This window comes from Anomaloglossus baeobatrachus, chromosome 3, assembly GCF_048569485.1.
Source record: "Anomaloglossus baeobatrachus isolate aAnoBae1 chromosome 3, aAnoBae1.hap1, whole genome shotgun sequence".
Lineage (NCBI taxonomy): Eukaryota > Metazoa > Chordata > Amphibia > Anura > Aromobatidae > Anomaloglossus > Anomaloglossus baeobatrachus.
The window spans coordinates 1,418,832-1,437,340 of NC_134355.1; the positions used below are offsets into that span (position 1 = coordinate 1,418,832).

Sequence of the window (18,509 nt, forward strand, 5' to 3'; positions counted from 1 at the left end):
TTTGGACCCAGGTGACTATGAGGGTTGCACCAGCTCATCAGAATTGTAAATTTTTGGTACTACACAACTTGCATGATATTTTGGTGCTGGGATTCCCTTGGCTGACCCATAATCCAGTTCTAGATTGGAGATCCTTGTCTGTGGTTAGTTGGGGTTGTCAACGTGTGCATAATGACCTGTGTTGTCTATTTCTGCTCAGACACACGATGTACCTGAATATTTGTCAGACTTCCTTGATTTGTTTAATGAGACTGGATCTGATTCCTTGCCTCCCCATAGGGAGTGTGATTGTGCCATTGACTTGGTGCCAGGTTGCAAATTTCCTAAGGGACGGATTTTCAATCTATTTGTGCCCAAACATGATGCTATGTGAACCTATAATAAGGAGTAATTGGAGAAAGGACATATTAGACCGTCATCTTCACCCCTGGGTGCCGGTTTTTCTTTGTGTCCAAGAAGGATGGGTCAATGAGACCTTGTATTGGCCATCGCCTCCTTAATAAAATCACCGTTACATATCAGTATCCTTTACCCCTGATGTCAGATCTGTTTTCCAGAGTTAAGAGGGCTAAGTGGTTTACTAAACTTGATCCTAGTGGAGCGTAAAATCTCATTCGAATCAAGGAGGGGGATGAATGGAAGACGGCCTTTAATACCCCTGAGGGGCATTTTGAGTACCTAGTGATGCCTTTTGGGCTCACTAATGCCCGTCTTCCAGTCATTCAGAACTGATATTTTCCGGGAACTGATTGGTAAATTTCTGATCGTCTATTTGGATGATATTTTTATTTTTTCTGATGATTGGGATTCTCATACTGAGCAAGATCGGACTGTTTTTCAGGTTCTTAAGAACAACGCATTGTACGTTAAGAGGTCAAAATGTCTCTTTGGCGTACAAAAAAATTTCCTTTTTGGGGTTTATTTTGTCCCCGGCTTCTATTGAAATGGATCCAGTCAAGGTTCAGGCCATTTATGACTGGGTTCAGCCTACGTCTTTGAAATCCCTTCAGAAATTTTGGGTTTTGCAAATTTCTACCATTAATTTATAGGCAATTTCTCGAGTGTGGTTAAACCTTTGACAGATTTGAACAAAAAGGAGCTGATGTTGAGAATTGGACCCCAGAGGCCATTATGGCCTTTCAGGAGCTTATAAAGAGGTTCATTTCTGCTCCAGTCCTGAGGCAACCTGATGTTTCTCTTCTGTTTGAAGTGGAGATAGATGCCTCAGAGATTAGATGTTATAGGATCTCTTTGAGACAAAACAGCTCCTGCTCCAAACTGAAGCCTTGCGCCTTCTTCTCTTGAAAATTTTCTCCATCTGAACGAAACTATGATGTGGGTATTCGGGAATCATTGGCTATGAAGTGGGCTTTTGAAGAATGGAAACATTGGTTGGACGGGGCTAGACATTAAATTGTGGGGGTCACTGATCATAAGAATCTGACCTATCTTGAATCTGCTAAGAGACTGCATCCTAGGCAGGCCAGGTGGGCTCTCTTTATTTATGCGTTTCGATTTTGTGGTCTCTTTTCTACCGGGCACCAAGAATATTAAAGCAAATGCCCTCTCTAGAAGTTTCTTTGCTGATTCTCTTGATGTTGCTGAGCCATCTACCATCCTGAATGAAGGTGTGGTCCTCTCCGCTATTTCGCCCGATTTGAGGTTAGCACTTGAGAGATTTCATAGGGACAATGCTGAGAGATGTCCTGTGGGGAAACTGTATGTTCCTGATCAATGGAGGACTAGAGTTCTGTCCGAGTTTCATTGTTCCGTTTTGGCTGGTCATCCTGGGATTTTTGGTACTAGGGATCTAGTGAGTAGGTCTTTTTGGTGGCCTTCTTTATCTCGGGATGTTAGGAGTTTTGTGCAATCTTGTGGGGTTTGTTCTAGATCTAAGCCTTGTTGTGCACGTTCTAGTGGGCTGTTATTGCCATTGCTTGTACCGAAGAGACCTTGGACTAATATCGCTATGGATTTTAATTTGGATCTTCCTGTCTCTCAGAAGATGACGGTTATTTGGGTTATTAGTGACAGATTTTCTAAGATGGTCCATTTGGTAATTGCCTAAAGCGGGCTTTACACGCTACGATATATCTAATGAGATGTCGGCGGGGTCACGTCGTACGTGACACACATCCGGCATCGTTAGTGATATCATAGCGTGTGACAGCTATGAACGAGCAGAAATACTCACCTTCTCGTTCATCGCTGACACGTCGCTCATTTTCTAAAAATCGCACGTCCTGTTGTTCATTGTACCCGGGGCAGCACACATCGCTCCGTGTGACACCCCGGGAACGATGAACACAGCTTACCTGCGTCCCGCCGGCAATGCAGAAGGAAGGCGGTGGGCGGGATGTTTACGTCCCGCTCATCTCTGCCCCTCCGCTTCTATTGGCCGGCCGCTGTGTGACGTCACTGTGACGCCGAACTTCCCTCCCCCTTCAGGAAGTGGATGTTCGACGCCCACAAATTGCCCGTGCCGCACAAACGATGGGGGCGGGTGCGATCGCAAATGCAATCGCACGACATATTGAAACGTGTAAAGCAGGCTTAAGTTGCCTTCTTCTTCACAGTTGGTGCCCTTGTTTTTTCAACAGGTGGTTCATTTACATGGTATTCCTGAGAATATTGTGTCAGACAGAGGAGTGCAGTTTGTGTCCAGATTTTGGAGAGCAATTTGTTCTAGATTAGGCATTGAACTGTATTTTTCTTCTGCGTTTCATCCTCAGACCAATGGTCAGACTGAGAAAATAAACCAGACCTTGGAAACCTATTTGAGGTGTTTTGTATCTGCGAATCAGGATGACTGGATTTCGTTTTTGCCATTGGCCGTTTGCTCTCAATAATAGGGCGAGCTCTGCCACTTTGATGTCTCCGTTTTTCTGCAATTTTGTATTTCATCCCAGGTTCTCTTCGGGGATGGTTGAGGCTTCGGCCTGTCCGGGAGTTGATTCTGTGGTGGAGAGAATGTAGCAGATTTGGGGTCAGCTAGTGGACAAATTGTTTCAGGCCCAGGAGAATGCCCAATGGTTTGCCAAGCGGCATAGGACTGTTGGTCCTGGTTTAAAGTGGCGGACATGGTTTGGTTGTCCTCCAAAAATATTCTTATGAGATTTTCTTCTCCTAAATTAAAGCCAAGATTTATTGGACCCTAAAAGATTTCGGAGATTATTAATCCCGTATCTTTTCGTTTGGCTCTCCCTGAGTCGTTTAAAATGCACAATGTGTTTCATAAGTCTTTGTTGAAGAAACATGTGGAACCAGCAGTTCCCACGGCGGCGCCTGCTGACCCTGTGTTGGTAGATGGGGATCTAGAGTATGAAGTAGAGAAAATGTTGGATTCCCGCCTTAATAGACGTAAGCTTCAGTACCTTAAGTGGAAGGGTTATGGTCAGGAGGACAATTCCTGGGTTTTTGCTTCTGACATTCACACTGATAGATTGGTTTGTGCTATTCATCATGCCCATCCTGACAGACCCGGTGGCTCTGGTGAGGCTTTGGTGACCACTCCTCAAGGGGTGGTATTATTGTGAATGTTATCCGAGTGGGTGCTGGTATGGAGCCCCCTCTGATGGCCAGGAATGGTAATGAAGCTTAGTTTCAATCTGTGATTTAGACCGGTGATGGAATTAATTAGGAATCTAGGAAGTCCTATTGCAGATCAGCCTAGTGTATTTAGGAGAGCATTTTGTACCTGGCAGTCACCGGTGATAAATGTTCCTGCCTGCTTCTGAAGATGGCTGGGAGTTTTCCCTTTTGTTTTTCCCATTTATTCTGTGCCTGAATCTACTCCAGATAAGTTTATTGTTTCTATGTTTAATTGCTCAATTTTTACTTAAGAGTGTTTCTGCATAATCCATTTGGTTCTGTGTTTTGTTTCTTGTATGTGAGAATCTGTCTCTCTGCTTTTGTAAGCAGGGCAGTTCCTCCAGCAAGAAAGGGAGCTTGCTTCCTGTTCATATTATTTGTTCTGTGATTTTGTTTCTTCCCATTATATCTTCAGTTCTGTTTAAATGTCTAGCACAAAAGTACCTGATATAGCGGGAGAGAGACCGGGTGGTCTCAGGGTTTTTTTTTCCTATCAAGAGATTGGTATTTTTTGCAGGGTTTTGTGCTGGCCGCAATCAGTTATCCTGCCTGTCCCGTTCTATCTAGTAAGTCAGGCCTCACTTTTGCTAATCTATATTTTCTATCTGTGTATTGTGTTTTCTTACATCACCGTTGTTGCATGTTGGGGGCTTGCTATTTCTTACTCTGAGGCAAGTTAGGATTCCTCATTTCTATCTGAGGTGTAGCAAATTTCTCTGGCAGTGACGAAGTGTCTAGGTGTGTTGGAAAAAGCCCAATGCTACTTCTAGTGTTGTCTGATAGATAGGGGATTGCGGTCAGCTCAAATTCCAACTACTCTTGTGGTTTAGTTTTTTCCTTAATAATGGGATTTTTTGTGATCCTCCACGGCTTCTAGATCATAACAGAGGAGGATTGGGGGAAGTATGTATGTGACTGTGAGGAGACTTAGGGGAAGTATGTATGTGACTGTGTGGATGATTAGGGGAAGTATGTATGTGACTGTGTGGATGATTAGGGGAAGTATGTATGTGACTGTGAGGAGGATTGGGGGAAGTATGTATGTGACTGTGAGGATGATTGGGGGAAGTATGTATGTGACTGTGAGGAGGATTGGGGGAAGTATGTATGTGACTGTGAGGAGGATTGGGGGAAGTATGTATGTGACTGTGAGGAGAATTAGGGGAAGTATGTATGTGACTGTGAGGATGATTCGGGGAAGTATGTATGTGACTGTGAGGAGGATTGGGGGAAGTATTTATGTGACTGTGAGGAGGATTAGGGGAAGTATGTATGTGACTGTGAGGAGGATTGGGGGAAGTATGTATGTGACTGTGAGGAGGATTAGGGGAAGTATGTATGTGACTGTGTGGATGATTGGGGGAACTATGTATGTGACTGTGAGGAGGATTGGGGGAAGTATGTATGTGACTGTGAGGAGGATTAGGGGAAGTATGTATGTGACTGTGTGGATGATTGGGGGAAGTATGTATGTGACTGTGTGGATGATTGGAGGAAGTATGTATGTGACTGTGAGGATGATTGGGGGAAGTATGTATGTGACTGTGAGGAGGATTAGGGTAAGTATGTATGTGACTGTGTGGATGATTGGGGGAAGTATGTATGTGACTGTGTGGATGATTGGAGGAAGTATGTATGTGACTGTGAGGATGATTGGGGGAAGTATGTATGTGACTGTGAGGAGGATTACGGGAAGTATATATGTGACTGTGAGGATGAGTGGAGGAAGTATGTATGTGACTATGTGGATGATTGGGGGAAGTATGTATGTGACTGTGAGGAGGATTGGGGGAAGTATGTATGTGACTGTGAGGAGGATTACGGGAAGTATGTATGTGACTGTGAGGAGGATTGGGGGAAGTATGTATGTGACTGTGTGGATGATTGGGGGAAGTATGTATGTGACTGTGTGGATGATTGGGGGAAGTATGTATGTGACTGTGTAGATGATTGGGGGAAGTATGTATGTGACTGTGAGGATGATTGGGGGAAGTATGTATGTGACTGTGAGGATGATTGGGGGAAGTATGTATGTGACTGTGAGGAGGATTACGGGAAGTATGTATGTGACTGTGAGGATGATTGGGGAAGTATGTATGTGACTGTGAGGATGATTGGGGAAGTATGTATGTGACTGTGAGGATGATTGGGGGAAGTATGTATGTGACTGTGTGGATGATTGGGGGAAGTATGTATGTGACTGTGAGGATGATTGGGGAAGTATGTATGTGACTGTGAGGATGATTGGGGGAAGTATGTATGTGACTGTGTGGATGATTGGGGGAAGTATGTATGTGACTGTGAGGAGGATTGGGGGAAGTATGTATGTGACTGTGTGGATGATTGGGGGAAGTATGTATGTGACTGTGAGGAGGATTGGGGGAAGTATGTATGTGACTGTGTGGATGATTGGGGGAAGTATGTATGTGACTGTGAGGAGGATTGGGGGAAGTATGTATGTGACTGTGAGGAGGATTGGGGGAAGTATGTATGTGACTGTGAGGAGGATTAGGGGAAGTATGTATGTGACTGTGTGGATGATTGGGGGAAGTATGTATGTGACTGTGAGGAGGATTGGGGGAAGTATGTGACTGTGTGGATGATTGGGGGAAGTATGTATGTGACTGTGAGGAGGATTAGGGGAAGTATGTATGTGACTGTGTGGATGATTGGGGGAAGTATGTATGTGACTGTGAGGAGGATTGGGGGAAGTATGTATGTGACTGTGTGGATGATTGGGGGAAGTATGTATGTGACTGTGAGGAGGATTAGGGGAAGTATGTATGTGACTGTGAGGATGATTGGGGGAAGTATGTATGTGACTGTGAGGATGATTGCGGGAAGTATGTATGTGACTGTGTGGATGATTGGGGGAAGTATGTATGTGACTGTGAGGAGGATTGGGGGAAGTATGTATGTGACTGTGAGGAGGATTGGGGGAAGTATGTATGTGACTGTGTGGATGATTGGGGGAAGTATGTATGTGACTGTGAGGAGGATTACGGGAAGTATGTATGTGACTGTGAGAAGGATTGGGGGAAGTATGTATGTGACTGTGAGGATGATTGGGGGAAGTATGTATGTGACTGTGAGGATGATTGCGGGAAGTATGTATGTGACTGTGTGGATGATTGGGGGAAGTATGTATGTGACTGTGAGGAGGATTGGGGGAAGTATGTATGTGACTGTGAGGAGGATTGGGGGAAGTATGTATGTGACTGTGAGGAGGATTGGGGGAAGTATGTATGTGACTGTGAGGAGGATTGGGGGAAGTATGTATGTGACTGTGAGGAGGATTACGGGAAGTATGTATGTGACTGTGAGAAGGATTGGGGGAAGTATGTATGTGACTGTGTGGATGATTGGGGGAAGTATGTATGTGACTGTGTGGATGATTGGGGGAAGTATGTATGTGACTGTGAGGAGGATTGGGGGAAGTATATATGTGACTGTGTGGATGATTGGGGGAAGTATGTATGTGACTGTGAGGAGGATTAGGGGAAGTATGTATGTGACTGTGAGGATGATTGGGGGAAGTATGTATGTGACTGTGAGGATGATTGGGGGAAGTATGTATGTGACTGTGTGGATGATTGGGGGAAGTATGTATGTGACTGTGAGGAGGATTGGGGGAAGTATGTATGTGACTGTGAGGAGGATTGGGGGAAGTATGTATGTGACTGTGAGGAGGATTGGGGGAAGTATGTATGTGACTGTGTGGATGATTGGGGGAAGTATGTATGTGACTGTGAGGAGGATTGGGGGAAGTATGTATGTGACTGTGTGGATGATTGGGGGAAGTATGTATGTGACTGTGTGGATGATTGGGGGAAGTATGTATGTGACTGTGTGGATGATTGGGGGAAGTATGTATGTGACTGTGTGGATGATTGGGGGAAGTATGTATGTGACTGTGTGGATGATTTGGGGAAGTATGTATGCGACTGTGAGGAGGATTGGGGGAAGTATGTATGTGACTGTGAGGAGGATTGGGGGAAGTATGTATGTGACTGTGTGGATGATTGGGGGAAGTATGTATGTGACTGTGAGGAGGATTGCGGGAAGTATGTATGTGACTGTGAGGATGATTGGGGGAAGTATGTATGTGACTGTGTGGTTGATTAGGGGAAGTATGTATGTGACTGTGTGGATGATTGGGGGAACTATGTATGTGACTGTGAGGAGGATTGGGGGAAGTATGTATGTGACTGTGAGGAGGATTGGGGGAAGTATGTATGTGACTGTGTGGATGATTGGGGGAAGTATGTATGTGACTGTGAGGAGAATTGGGGGAAGTATGTATGTGACTGTGTGGATGATTGGGGGAAGTATGTATGTGACTGTGAGGAGGATTGGGGGAAGTATGTATGTGACTGTGAGGAGGATTGGGGGAAGTATGTATGTGACTGTGAGGAGGATTGGGGGAAGTATGTATGTGACTGTGAGGAGGATTGGGGGAAGTATGTATGTGACTGTGTGGATGATTGGAGGAAGTATGTATGTGACTGTGTGGATGATTGGGGGAAGTATGTATGTGACTGTGAGGAGGATTGCGGGAAGTATGTATGTGACTGTGAGGAGGATTGGGGGAAGTATGTATGTGACTGTGTGGATGATTGGGGGAAGTATGTATGTGACTGTGTGGATGATTGGGGGAAGTATGTATGTGACTGTGAGGAGGATTGGGGGAAGTATGTATGTGACTATGTGGATGATTGGGGGAAGTATGTATGTGACTGTGAGGAGGATTGGGGGAAGTATGTATGTGACTGTGAGGAGGATTGGGGGAAGTATGTATGTGACTGTGTGGATGATTGGGGGAAGTATGTATGTGACTGTGAGGAGGATTGGGGGAAGTATGTATGTGACTGTGTGGATGATTGGGGGAAGTATGTAAGTGACTGTGAGGAGGATTGGGGGAAGTATGTATGTGACTGTGAGGAGGATTGGGGGAAGTATGTATGTGACTGTGAGGAGGATTGGGGGAAGTATGTATGTGACTGTGAGGAGGATTGGGGGAAGTATGTATGTGACTGTGTGGATGATTGGGGGAAGTATGTATGTGACTGTGTGGATGATTGGGGGACGTATGTATGTGACTGTGTGGATGATTAGTGGAAGTATGTATGTGACTGTGAGGAGGATTGGAGGAAGTATGTATGTGACTGTGAGGAGGATTGGGGGAAGTATGTATGTGACTGTGTGGATGATTGCGGGAAGTATGTATTTGACTGTGTGGATGATTGGGGGAAGTATGTATGTGACTGTGAGGAGGATTGGGGGAAGTATGTATGTGACTGTGTGGATGATTGGGGGAAGTATGTATGTGACTGTGAGGAGGATTGCGGGAAGTATGTATGTGACTGTGAGGATGATTGGGGGAAGTATGTATGTGACTGTGTGGTTGATTAGGGGAAGTATGTATGTGACTGTGTGGATGATTGGGGGAACTATGTATGTGACTGTGAGGAGGATTGGGGGAAGTATGTATGTGACTGTGAGGAGGATTGGGGGAAGTATGTATGTGACTGTGTGGATGATTGGGGGAAGTATGTATGTGACTGTGAGGAGAATTGGGGGAAGTATGTATGTGACTGTGTGGATGATTGGGGGAAGTATGTATGTGACTGTGAGGAGGATTGGGGGAAGTATGTATGTGACTGTGAGGAGGATTGGGGGAAGTATGTATGTGACTGTGAGGAGGATTGGGGGAAGTATGTATGTGACTGTGAGGAGGATTGGGGGAAGTATGTATGTGACTGTGTGGATGATTGGAGGAAGTATGTATGTGACTGTGTGGATGATTGGGGGAAGTATGTATGTGACTGTGAGGAGGATTGCGGGAAGTATGTATGTGACTGTGAGGAGGATTGGGGGAAGTATGTATGTGACTGTGTGGATGATTGGGGGAAGTATGTATGTGACTGTGTGGATGATTGGGGGAAGTATGTATGTGACTGTGAGGAGGATTGGGGGAAGTATGTATGTGACTGTGTGGATGATTGGGGGAAGTATGTATGTGACTGTGAGGAGGATTGGGGGAAGTATGTATGTGACTGTGAGGAGGATTGGGGGAAGTATGTATGTGACTGTGTGGATGATTGGGGGAAGTATGTATGTGACTGTGAGGAGGATTGGGGGAAGTATGTATGTGACTGTGTGGATGATTGGGGGAAGTATGTATGTGACTGTGAGGAGGATTGGGGGAAGTATGTATGTGACTGTGAGGAGGATTGGGGGAAGTATGTATGTGACTGTGAGGAGGATTGGGGGAAGTATGTATGTGACTGTGAGGAGGATTGGGGGAAGTATGTATGTGACTGTGTGGATGATTGGGGGAAGTATGTATGTGACTGTGTGGATGATTGGGGGACGTATGTATGTGACTGTGTGGATGATTAGTGGAAGTATGTATGTGACTGTGAGGAGGATTGGAGGAAGTATGTATGTGACTGTGAGGAGGATTGGGGGAAGTATGTATGTGACTGTGTGGATGATTGCGGGAAGTATGTATTTGACTGTGTGGATGATTGGGGGAAGTATGTATGTGACTGTGAGGAGGATTGGGGGAAGTATGTATGTGACTGTGAGGAGGATTGGGGGAAGTATGTATGTGACTGTGAGGAGGATTGGGGGAAGTATGTATGTGACTGTGAGGAGGATTGGGGGAAGTATGTATGTGACTGTGAGGAGGATTGGAGGAAGTATGTATGTGACTGTGTGGATGATTGGAGGAAGTATGTATGTGACTGTGTGGATGATTGGGGGAAGTATGTATGTGACTGTGTGGATGATTGGGGGAAGTATGTATGTGACTGTGAGGAGGATTACGGGAAGTATGTATGTGACTGTGAGGAGGATTGGGGGAAGTATGTATGTGACTGTGAGGAGGATTGGGGGAAGTATGTATGTGACTGTGAGGAGGATTGGAGGAAGTATGTATGTGACTGTGAGGAGGATTGGGGGAAGTATGTATGTGACTGTGTGGATGATTGGGGGAAGTATGTATGTGACTGTGTGGATGATTGGGGGAAGTATGTATGTGACTGTGTGGATGATTGGGGGAAGTATGTATGTGACTGTGTGGATGATTAGGGGAAGTATGTATGTGACTGTGTGGATGATTGGGGGAAGTATGTATGTGACTGTGTGGATGATTGGGGGAAGTATGTATGTGACTGTGTGGATGATTAGGGGAAGTATGTATGTGACTGTGTGGATGATTGGAGGAAGTATGTATGTGACTGTGAGGATGATTGGGGGAAGTATGTATGTGACTGTGTGGATGATTGGGGGAAGTATGTATGTGACTGTGAGGATGATTGGGGGAAGTATGTATGTGACTGTGTGGATGATTAGGGGAAGTATGTATGTGACTGTGTGGATGATTGGAGGAAGTATGTATGTGACTGTGAGGATGATTGGAGGAAGTATGTATGTGACTGTGTGGATGATTGGGGGAAGTATGTATGTGACTGTGTGGATGATTGGGGGAAGTATGTATGTAACTGTGTGGATGATTGGGGGAAGTATGTATGTGACTGTGAGGAGGATTGGGGGAAGTATGTATGTGACTGTGAGGAGGATTGGGGGAAGTATGTATGTGACTGTGTGGATGATTGGGGGAAGTGTGTATGTGACTGTGTGGATGATTGGGGGAAGTATGTATGTGACTGTGAGGATGATTAGGGGAAGTATGTATGTGACTGTGAGGATGATTGGGGGAAGTATGTATGTGACTGTGTGGATGATTAGGGGAAGTATGTATGTGACTGTGTGGATGATTGGAGGAAGTATGTATGTGACTGGGAGGAGGATTGCGGGAAGTATGTATGTGACTGTGAGGAGGATTGGGGGAAGTATGTATGTGACTGTGAGGAGGATTGGGGGAAGTATGTATGTGACTGTGAGGAGGATTGGGGGAAGTATGTATGTGACTGTGTGGATGATTGGGGGAAGTGTGTATGTGACTGTGAGGAGGATTACGGGAAGTATGTATGTGACTGTGAGGAGGATTGGGGGAAGTATGTATGTGACTGTGAGGATGATTGGGGGAAGTATGTATGTGACTGTGTGGATGATTGGGGGAAGTATGTATGTGACTGTGAGGAGGATTGGGGGAAGTATGTATGTGACTGTGAGGATGATTGGGGGAAGTATGTATGTGACTGTGTGGATGATTGGGGGAAGTATGTATGTGACTGTGAGGAGGATTAGGGGAAGTATGTATGTGACTGTGAGGAGGATTACGGGAAGTATGTATGTGACTGTGAGGAGGATTACGGGAAGTATGTATGTGACTGTGAGGATGATTGGGGAAGTATGTATGTGACTGTGTGGATGATTGGGGAAGTATGTATGTGATTGTGAGGATGATTGGGGGATGTATGTATGTGACTGTGAGGAGGATTGGGGGAACTATGTATGTGACTGTGAGGAGGATTAGGGGAAGTATGTATGTGACTGTGTGGATGATTGGGGGAAGTATGTTTGTGACTGTGAGGAGGATTATTATTATTATTATTATTTATAGAGCACCATTGATTCCCAGTGCTGTACATGAGAAGGGGTTACATGCAAAACACAAATACATCGCTAGCGATGTCACTGGTGAAAGCACCCGCTCCCGTCGTTTTTGCGTCATGGGAAAATCGCTGCCCGTGTCGCACAACATCGCTTACACCCGTCACACGGACTTACCTGCTCTGCGACGTCGCTGTGGCCGGCGAACCGCCTCCTTTCAAAGGGGGAGGTTCATTTGGCATCACAGCGGCGTCACTAAGCAACCGCCCAATAGAAGCGGAGGGGCGGAGATGAGCAAGCAGAATATCCTGCCCACCTCCTTCCTCATTGCCGGCGGCCACAGGTAAGGTGTTGTTCCTCGTTCCTGCGGTGTCATACGTAGCGATGTGTGCTGCCTTGGGAATGACGAACAACCTGCGTCCTCAACAACCAACGATTTTTTTTTTAAATGAAAGACGTGTCAACGATGGGCGATTTGGTGAGCATTTTCCAGTTAACGGCCGCTCGTTGGTGTCACACGCAACGACGTCGCTAACGATGCCAGATGTGCATCACGGAATCCGTGACCCTGGCGATATATCGTTAGATATGTCGTTGCGTGTAACGGGGCCTTTAATGGTGGCCGGAGGAGCATGTATTCACATGATCCGGAGTCCCCAGGACTTCCGATGATGGGCACTAAATTGATTCCGGGTGTAAGTTTCCCGGCTTCAGAGAGGTACAGTGTGCATGACCGTAAGTCCTGGGGACTTTGGATCATGCGCATCCATCCTCCGCCGGCCGCCATGAACAGTGAGGTATGTGTAGCGTCACTGCGCATTCATTAGCATGTTAGTACGCCCACAGGGACGTGCTGCCATACTGTGTGGGCCGACTAGCCAAGGGAACTCACATCGTTGTGACTAGACGCTGGCTTCCTTAGCATATAATAAACAATCTTTAGAAATACTTTTTCTATAGATCTCTTTGTATATGTTAGTGTATACTGTGACGGTTAGGCAGGGATTAGCAATATGCACCCAGAACTGTTCGTGTCCTGGCTGCATATTGCACCTTACAGGTTCCCTTTAAGATGGAGGAGATATAGACAGGTGTGAACTGGGATCAAAGAGTTAGAAGAATATTCAATTCAGTGAGATATGGGGAAGATTGCAGCAAAGCAACATACCAGTAGAAAACAGACTGGTTGGGAGAAGTAGGTGTGTGACTGTGAGGAGGATGATTGTGTGTTGTGTAGTTATAGGGGCTGGCACCTGTTCACACTTGCTGTCTTTTAGTTGCAGATGCAGTTGATTTGTTTTTTACGTCCTTACCTATGTAGCAGACTTTGGCTGTTTCTCATTCAGTTTTAAATGTCCGACACAGCTGTTTCCGTTTCAGTTAAATACTGTGTTTTCAGCCTACGAGTGCAGAGGCTGATCATCATCATCATAATCATCATCAGCGGTTTGGTAATTGATTCCTCATAGACCAGAATATGACTGTGTACCTATCAGCAATGATGCTCTGAAGGCGACGGGCGGCCACAAATACGTCTGGGGGAACCCTACGTCTGGTGGGAGTCTACGTCTGGTGGGAGTCTACGTCTGGTGGGACCCTACACTTGGTGGGAGTCTACGTCTGGTGGGAGTCTACGTCTGGTGGGACCCTACACTTGGTGGGACCCTACCCCTGGTGGGACCCTACGTCTGTTGGGACCCTACGTCTGGTGGGAGTGTACGTCTGGTGGGACCCTACACTTGGTGGGACCCTACCCCTGGTGGGACCCTATGTCTGGTGGGACCCTATGTCTGGTGGGAATCTACGTCTGTTGGCACCCTGCGTCTGGTGGGACCCTATGTCTGGTGGGAATCTACGTTTGGTGGGATCTATATTTCTATTTTCTTCACTTTGCATCTTCTTAAGTGATGACAATCATTGCTTTATCTGATGCTTCTTAATCTGCAGCATTTTGTGACTTTTGCTCAGTGGTACCAGTTTTAGTTGAAGCTTTCTGGATCAGAGTTTCTGGACTCCGAGGTCCTGGGTCACGTTCCCGGCACAGGAGATACATCTGCTGCTCTTTCTATCCGGTTAATATGGAGATGTCTGTGGATCTCTATAATGTTCTCTTTAGACATAGGAAAGGGAATGAGAGTAATCCTCACCCATCGCATGGCATAACGAGGCCGTGAGGTAATGATGAGGGAGTAAGTGTGATCATAAGACTCCATTTCTGCTGCCTAGGATGTTGATGATGAAGATGAAGAGATAAGGAGGCCGAAGAAGTTTGCCCGGAAGCTGATCCGCAGCACCTCCCTGAGCCGGCAGGTAATGTAGCATGTGTAGTACCAGATATGTGGTCTGTACCCGGGAGTGGGCTCTGCTGGGTTATCTGCCCCAGGACACCATATTCTGCCCTTTATGTTGTAGACTTTCTTCTGCTCCTGGATTATAACCTGGGTTGAGAAGTGATTTTGTCTTATTGTCTTTTGGTTGTTTTTTTTTTTCTCCATTTTCACTAATCCTGAGGTTTCCTCCCTGGAGTCGTCACTAGGTCTACCTAGAAGCTCTCCCTCTAGAACGCTCATGTGAGCTCCTACAATGAACTGCTCCCACATAAGAAAACCAGTGCACATCCAAAATAGAAGTGAAGAATACAGAGGCAGTGCGCTCCTGCTGCCAGGCATGTACCCCAACACTCAGACTGGTCTGCTGCTCCAGATGGTGAGGAGTCATGGCACCGTGAGCAATGTGTCTTCACTGCCAGGACATCTTGTATCTAAGGTGTCCCAAGCTCCATGGATGGATTGAAGGAGGATGTAAGCTCCTGAGATGCATTAATGATGCTGCATGAATGAGTGGACCCATGTAAGTTCAGGTTCTGCTGGTTCAGCTGAACGTTTTTAAAGTTTGGTTTTGGACCCGGACTTGTTATGAACTTCATTTGAAGTTATAGTTCGGGTCTCTGCTCACATGCAGCTAGCTATAAACAGATCCCTTCCAGGGACAGGTGGGCTGAGGTTTTTCCCATATATTTTTTTTTTTTTGCTTGCACACTACATCGGATAATGCTGTTTTTACCCCCGTACAAACCATTCACGCACTGCACTGAGGACCGAGTGTACCCGAGCACAAGGCGTACCTGAGTACAGCGATGCTCATGCAAGTGGTTTAGATACAAAAAGCACCAAATCTCCGAACAGTGTTTTTTTTGGGAAAAGTCTGAGTTGACACTGAATACGGAACTTCAGGTTCCCTCATCTCTATACATGAATCTACAGATTCAAGCACAGTCCACAGTGGCCGGTCGCTTGTGACTGGATGAAGGAAGCTCAGGCACTCTTGTCCGTCAGGTCTGGGCCTGCAGTCCGGTTCCAGAGGATCCTCACTGCTCCACATTTCAGGGAGAGAGTCCATATTCCCAGGTTCTGGGGTAACTGGTCAGCTGTTGGATGCATTTGGTAGGAGTAGCAGGGACCAGTCTGGTGAGGTCAGAAGTGACTGAGGATGAGCTAATACCTTATATCTTGGCCTTACATCATTAATGCTACACGGCAGCCAGAAAAGGATAAGATCATTCATGCAGTCGTCTTCTACCTCTGACCTGCTCAGGAAGTGCACACTGACCTTTAGGACCCTGGAAATGGTGGAATCCCATTCTAGATGGGAGAATGAGATTGTGCGGATCCTCGGAAGACGGAACTGTCCGGTTATGTTAAGACTGTAGATTAGCGGATATGATGATTGCCTATTCTGAGTCTCGGGGTTGCTGGACAAAATGACCACCTCCTGGATGATTAATGTTTTTAAGCAGATGAAACGGTGGCGGACAGGTTGGCATCCTCGATTGGTAGATGTCATAGATAAACTGTAAGCAAACAATGAATTAACATGTCAGTAAATTTTGAATTAAGGTTGTGAAAGACTTTGTGTCAGAGAATATTCTGGGAGGATTTTTCCTTATGTTCTAGCAGCTTTAAGTCAGTGGCCAGTAAGTGGACCATGTCTCATCTTTTCTATCTTCCTGTCCTACTGGACTGCTTTCCAATCCTTGGACTCTTCCTTTCCATTGTGGTAAGGTTTTAGTTTTTTTGTGTGTCGCCCCTAAAGGTGCAATAAACATTGTTGAATTCTTTCCTTCATTACTCACAGTATAAAAATCTATCACCACTGAGCACTGATCTTGATCTCTTTGTCCTGAGGCACGTGATGTTGTAATCTTCATGGGAATTTTGAGTACGTGGTTTATGGTATGTGCTGCCTTTTCTGTTCAGACATGGTGTAGGAGCCTGGCAGAAGGTTCATTGGCTTTTATACGACAAATCAACTATCCATCATGAACACCTGCTTCCAAAATACCAGAAGCAGTCTCTACACATCGACATCACTGAATGGGGCCTATATATTTGTTGGCCAAAGATGATTAAGGGCAGATGCACACCAGAAACGCGTTGATGCATACGCTACTATAGCAGTTTGCGTGTCAATATTTGATGTCCCGTGTACAAGAACTTTCCAAGCAATAAAGGAGAAATTTTTCATTTGATCTGGACCATCCTGTTTTACTCAAAGATGGAAGTTGTTGGTAATTACCGCAAAAACAAGGCCAAGAGCTGACTGTGGAACCGATCATGAACTCTTGAAGGCAAAGATTAGAGTCATGCTGCACAAAAGAACTAAACAACACGTCATTTCCAACTTCAATTTGACAAACATACCTGAAGCTTTTTGGAACAATCTGTACAACTGATTTATATCTCTGGACTCTCATGAAAGCAATCCTGAGGGATTATGGAGACATATGAAGGAGATTACTGACGAAGCCAGAAAGAACATATACAAGAGGCAGAAGAAACCCGAAGTGTCAAAGAAGCATCAAAGAAAGACAAAAGGTAACAAGCAGGAGGCAAACTACATCAGTACAAGACTAAAGCCAGCTTTACACCTTACAATTAGGTGTGCGATCTCGTATGCGATGTGACACGCCCAGGTCGCATATGCGATTGAATGAGATTGCACGTAGGTCGTTCATTTGCTGTCACACGAGCGTTAGTAGTCTATGTTAAATTGATCAATTTTGTGTGCGATCCTTTAGATCATGTGTTCTGTGACGTATGCATTGGGCACCCTTTTTTTTTTTTTTTTACCTTATTGACTTGCCAAGCGTGTGTAATGTGTAGGGATGCGTTTTTACTATGTCATCTGCCATTCAGCTCTGCTACATGGCAGATGACAGCAGACACAGACAGCCATGTAGCAGAGCTGAATGGCAGATGACAGCAGACACAGACAGCCATGTAGCAGAGCTGAATAGCCGCTGACAGCAGACACAGACAGCCATGTAGCAGAGCTGAATGGCAGATGACAGCAGACACAGACAGCCATGTAGCAGAGCTGAATGGCAGATGACAGCAGACACAGACAGAGCCGCACTGTCAGAATGAACTCGGGTGAACTTCACCCGACTTCATTGTCATGCTGCGGCTCTGTCTGTGTCGCGTCCTGATTAGCGGTCACCTGTGAAGGGCTCACCGGTGACCGCTAAACTCCTGAGTAAGTGAATTGAGCAGCCCTCTCTCATACTCACCGATCCCCGATCCCCGGCTCTGCACGGCATTCACACTGCTCCGGCGGCTTTTACTGTTTTGAAAAAGCCGGCCGCCCATTAAACAATCTCGTATTCCCTGCTTTCCCCGCCCACCGGCGCCTATGATTGGTTACAGTGAGACACGCCCCCACGCTGAGTGACAGGTGTCTCACTGCACCCAATCACAGCAGCCGGTGGGCGTGTCTATACTGTGCAGTGAAATAAATAATTAAATAATTAAAACAAACGGCGTGCGGTCCCCCCCAATTTTAAAATCAGCCAGATAAAGCCATACGGCTGAAGGCTGGTATTCTCAGGATGGGGAGCTCCACGTTATGGGGAGCTCCCCAGCCTAACAATATCAGTCAGCAGCCGCCCAGAATTGCCGCATACATTAGATGCGACAGTTCTGGGACTGTACCCGGCTCTTCCCGATTTGCCCTGGTGCGTTGGCAAATCGGGGTAATAAGGAGTTATTGGCAGCCCATAGCTGCCAATAAGTCCTAGATTAATCATGTCAGGCATCTATGAGACACCCTCCATGATTAATCTGTAAGTGACAGTAAATAAACACACACACACCCGAAAAAGTCCTTTATTAGAAATAAAAAACACAAACATATTCCCTGGTTAACCACTTTAATCAGCCCCAAAAAGCCCTCCATGTCCGGCGGAATCCAGGATGATGCAGCGTCGCATCCAGCGCTGCTGTATAGAGGTGACCGGAGCAGCAGAAGACACTGCCACTCCGGTCACCTCCACACAGCTAATGAAGACAGCCGCGCGATCAGCTGAGCTGTCACTGAGGTTACCCGCTGTCACTGGA

At 46.0% G+C, this 18,509-nt stretch overlaps 1 protein-coding gene across 1 annotated transcript in view; it reads left to right on the plus strand.

Moving 5' to 3' along the window:
- The window catches only part of LOC142295829 (phosphofurin acidic cluster sorting protein 1-like), a 330,571-nt gene that overhangs the window by 211,559 nt on the left and 100,503 nt on the right, over nucleotides 1-18,509 (plus strand). Inside the window, exons 8-9 of the mRNA XM_075338917.1 lie at nucleotides 14,341-14,424; nucleotides 14,527-14,564. Of these exons, the coding sequence (XP_075195032.1) occupies nucleotides 14,341-14,424; nucleotides 14,527-14,564 (122 nt within the window). The remainder of the gene's footprint in view (nucleotides 1-14,340; nucleotides 14,425-14,526; nucleotides 14,565-18,509) is intronic.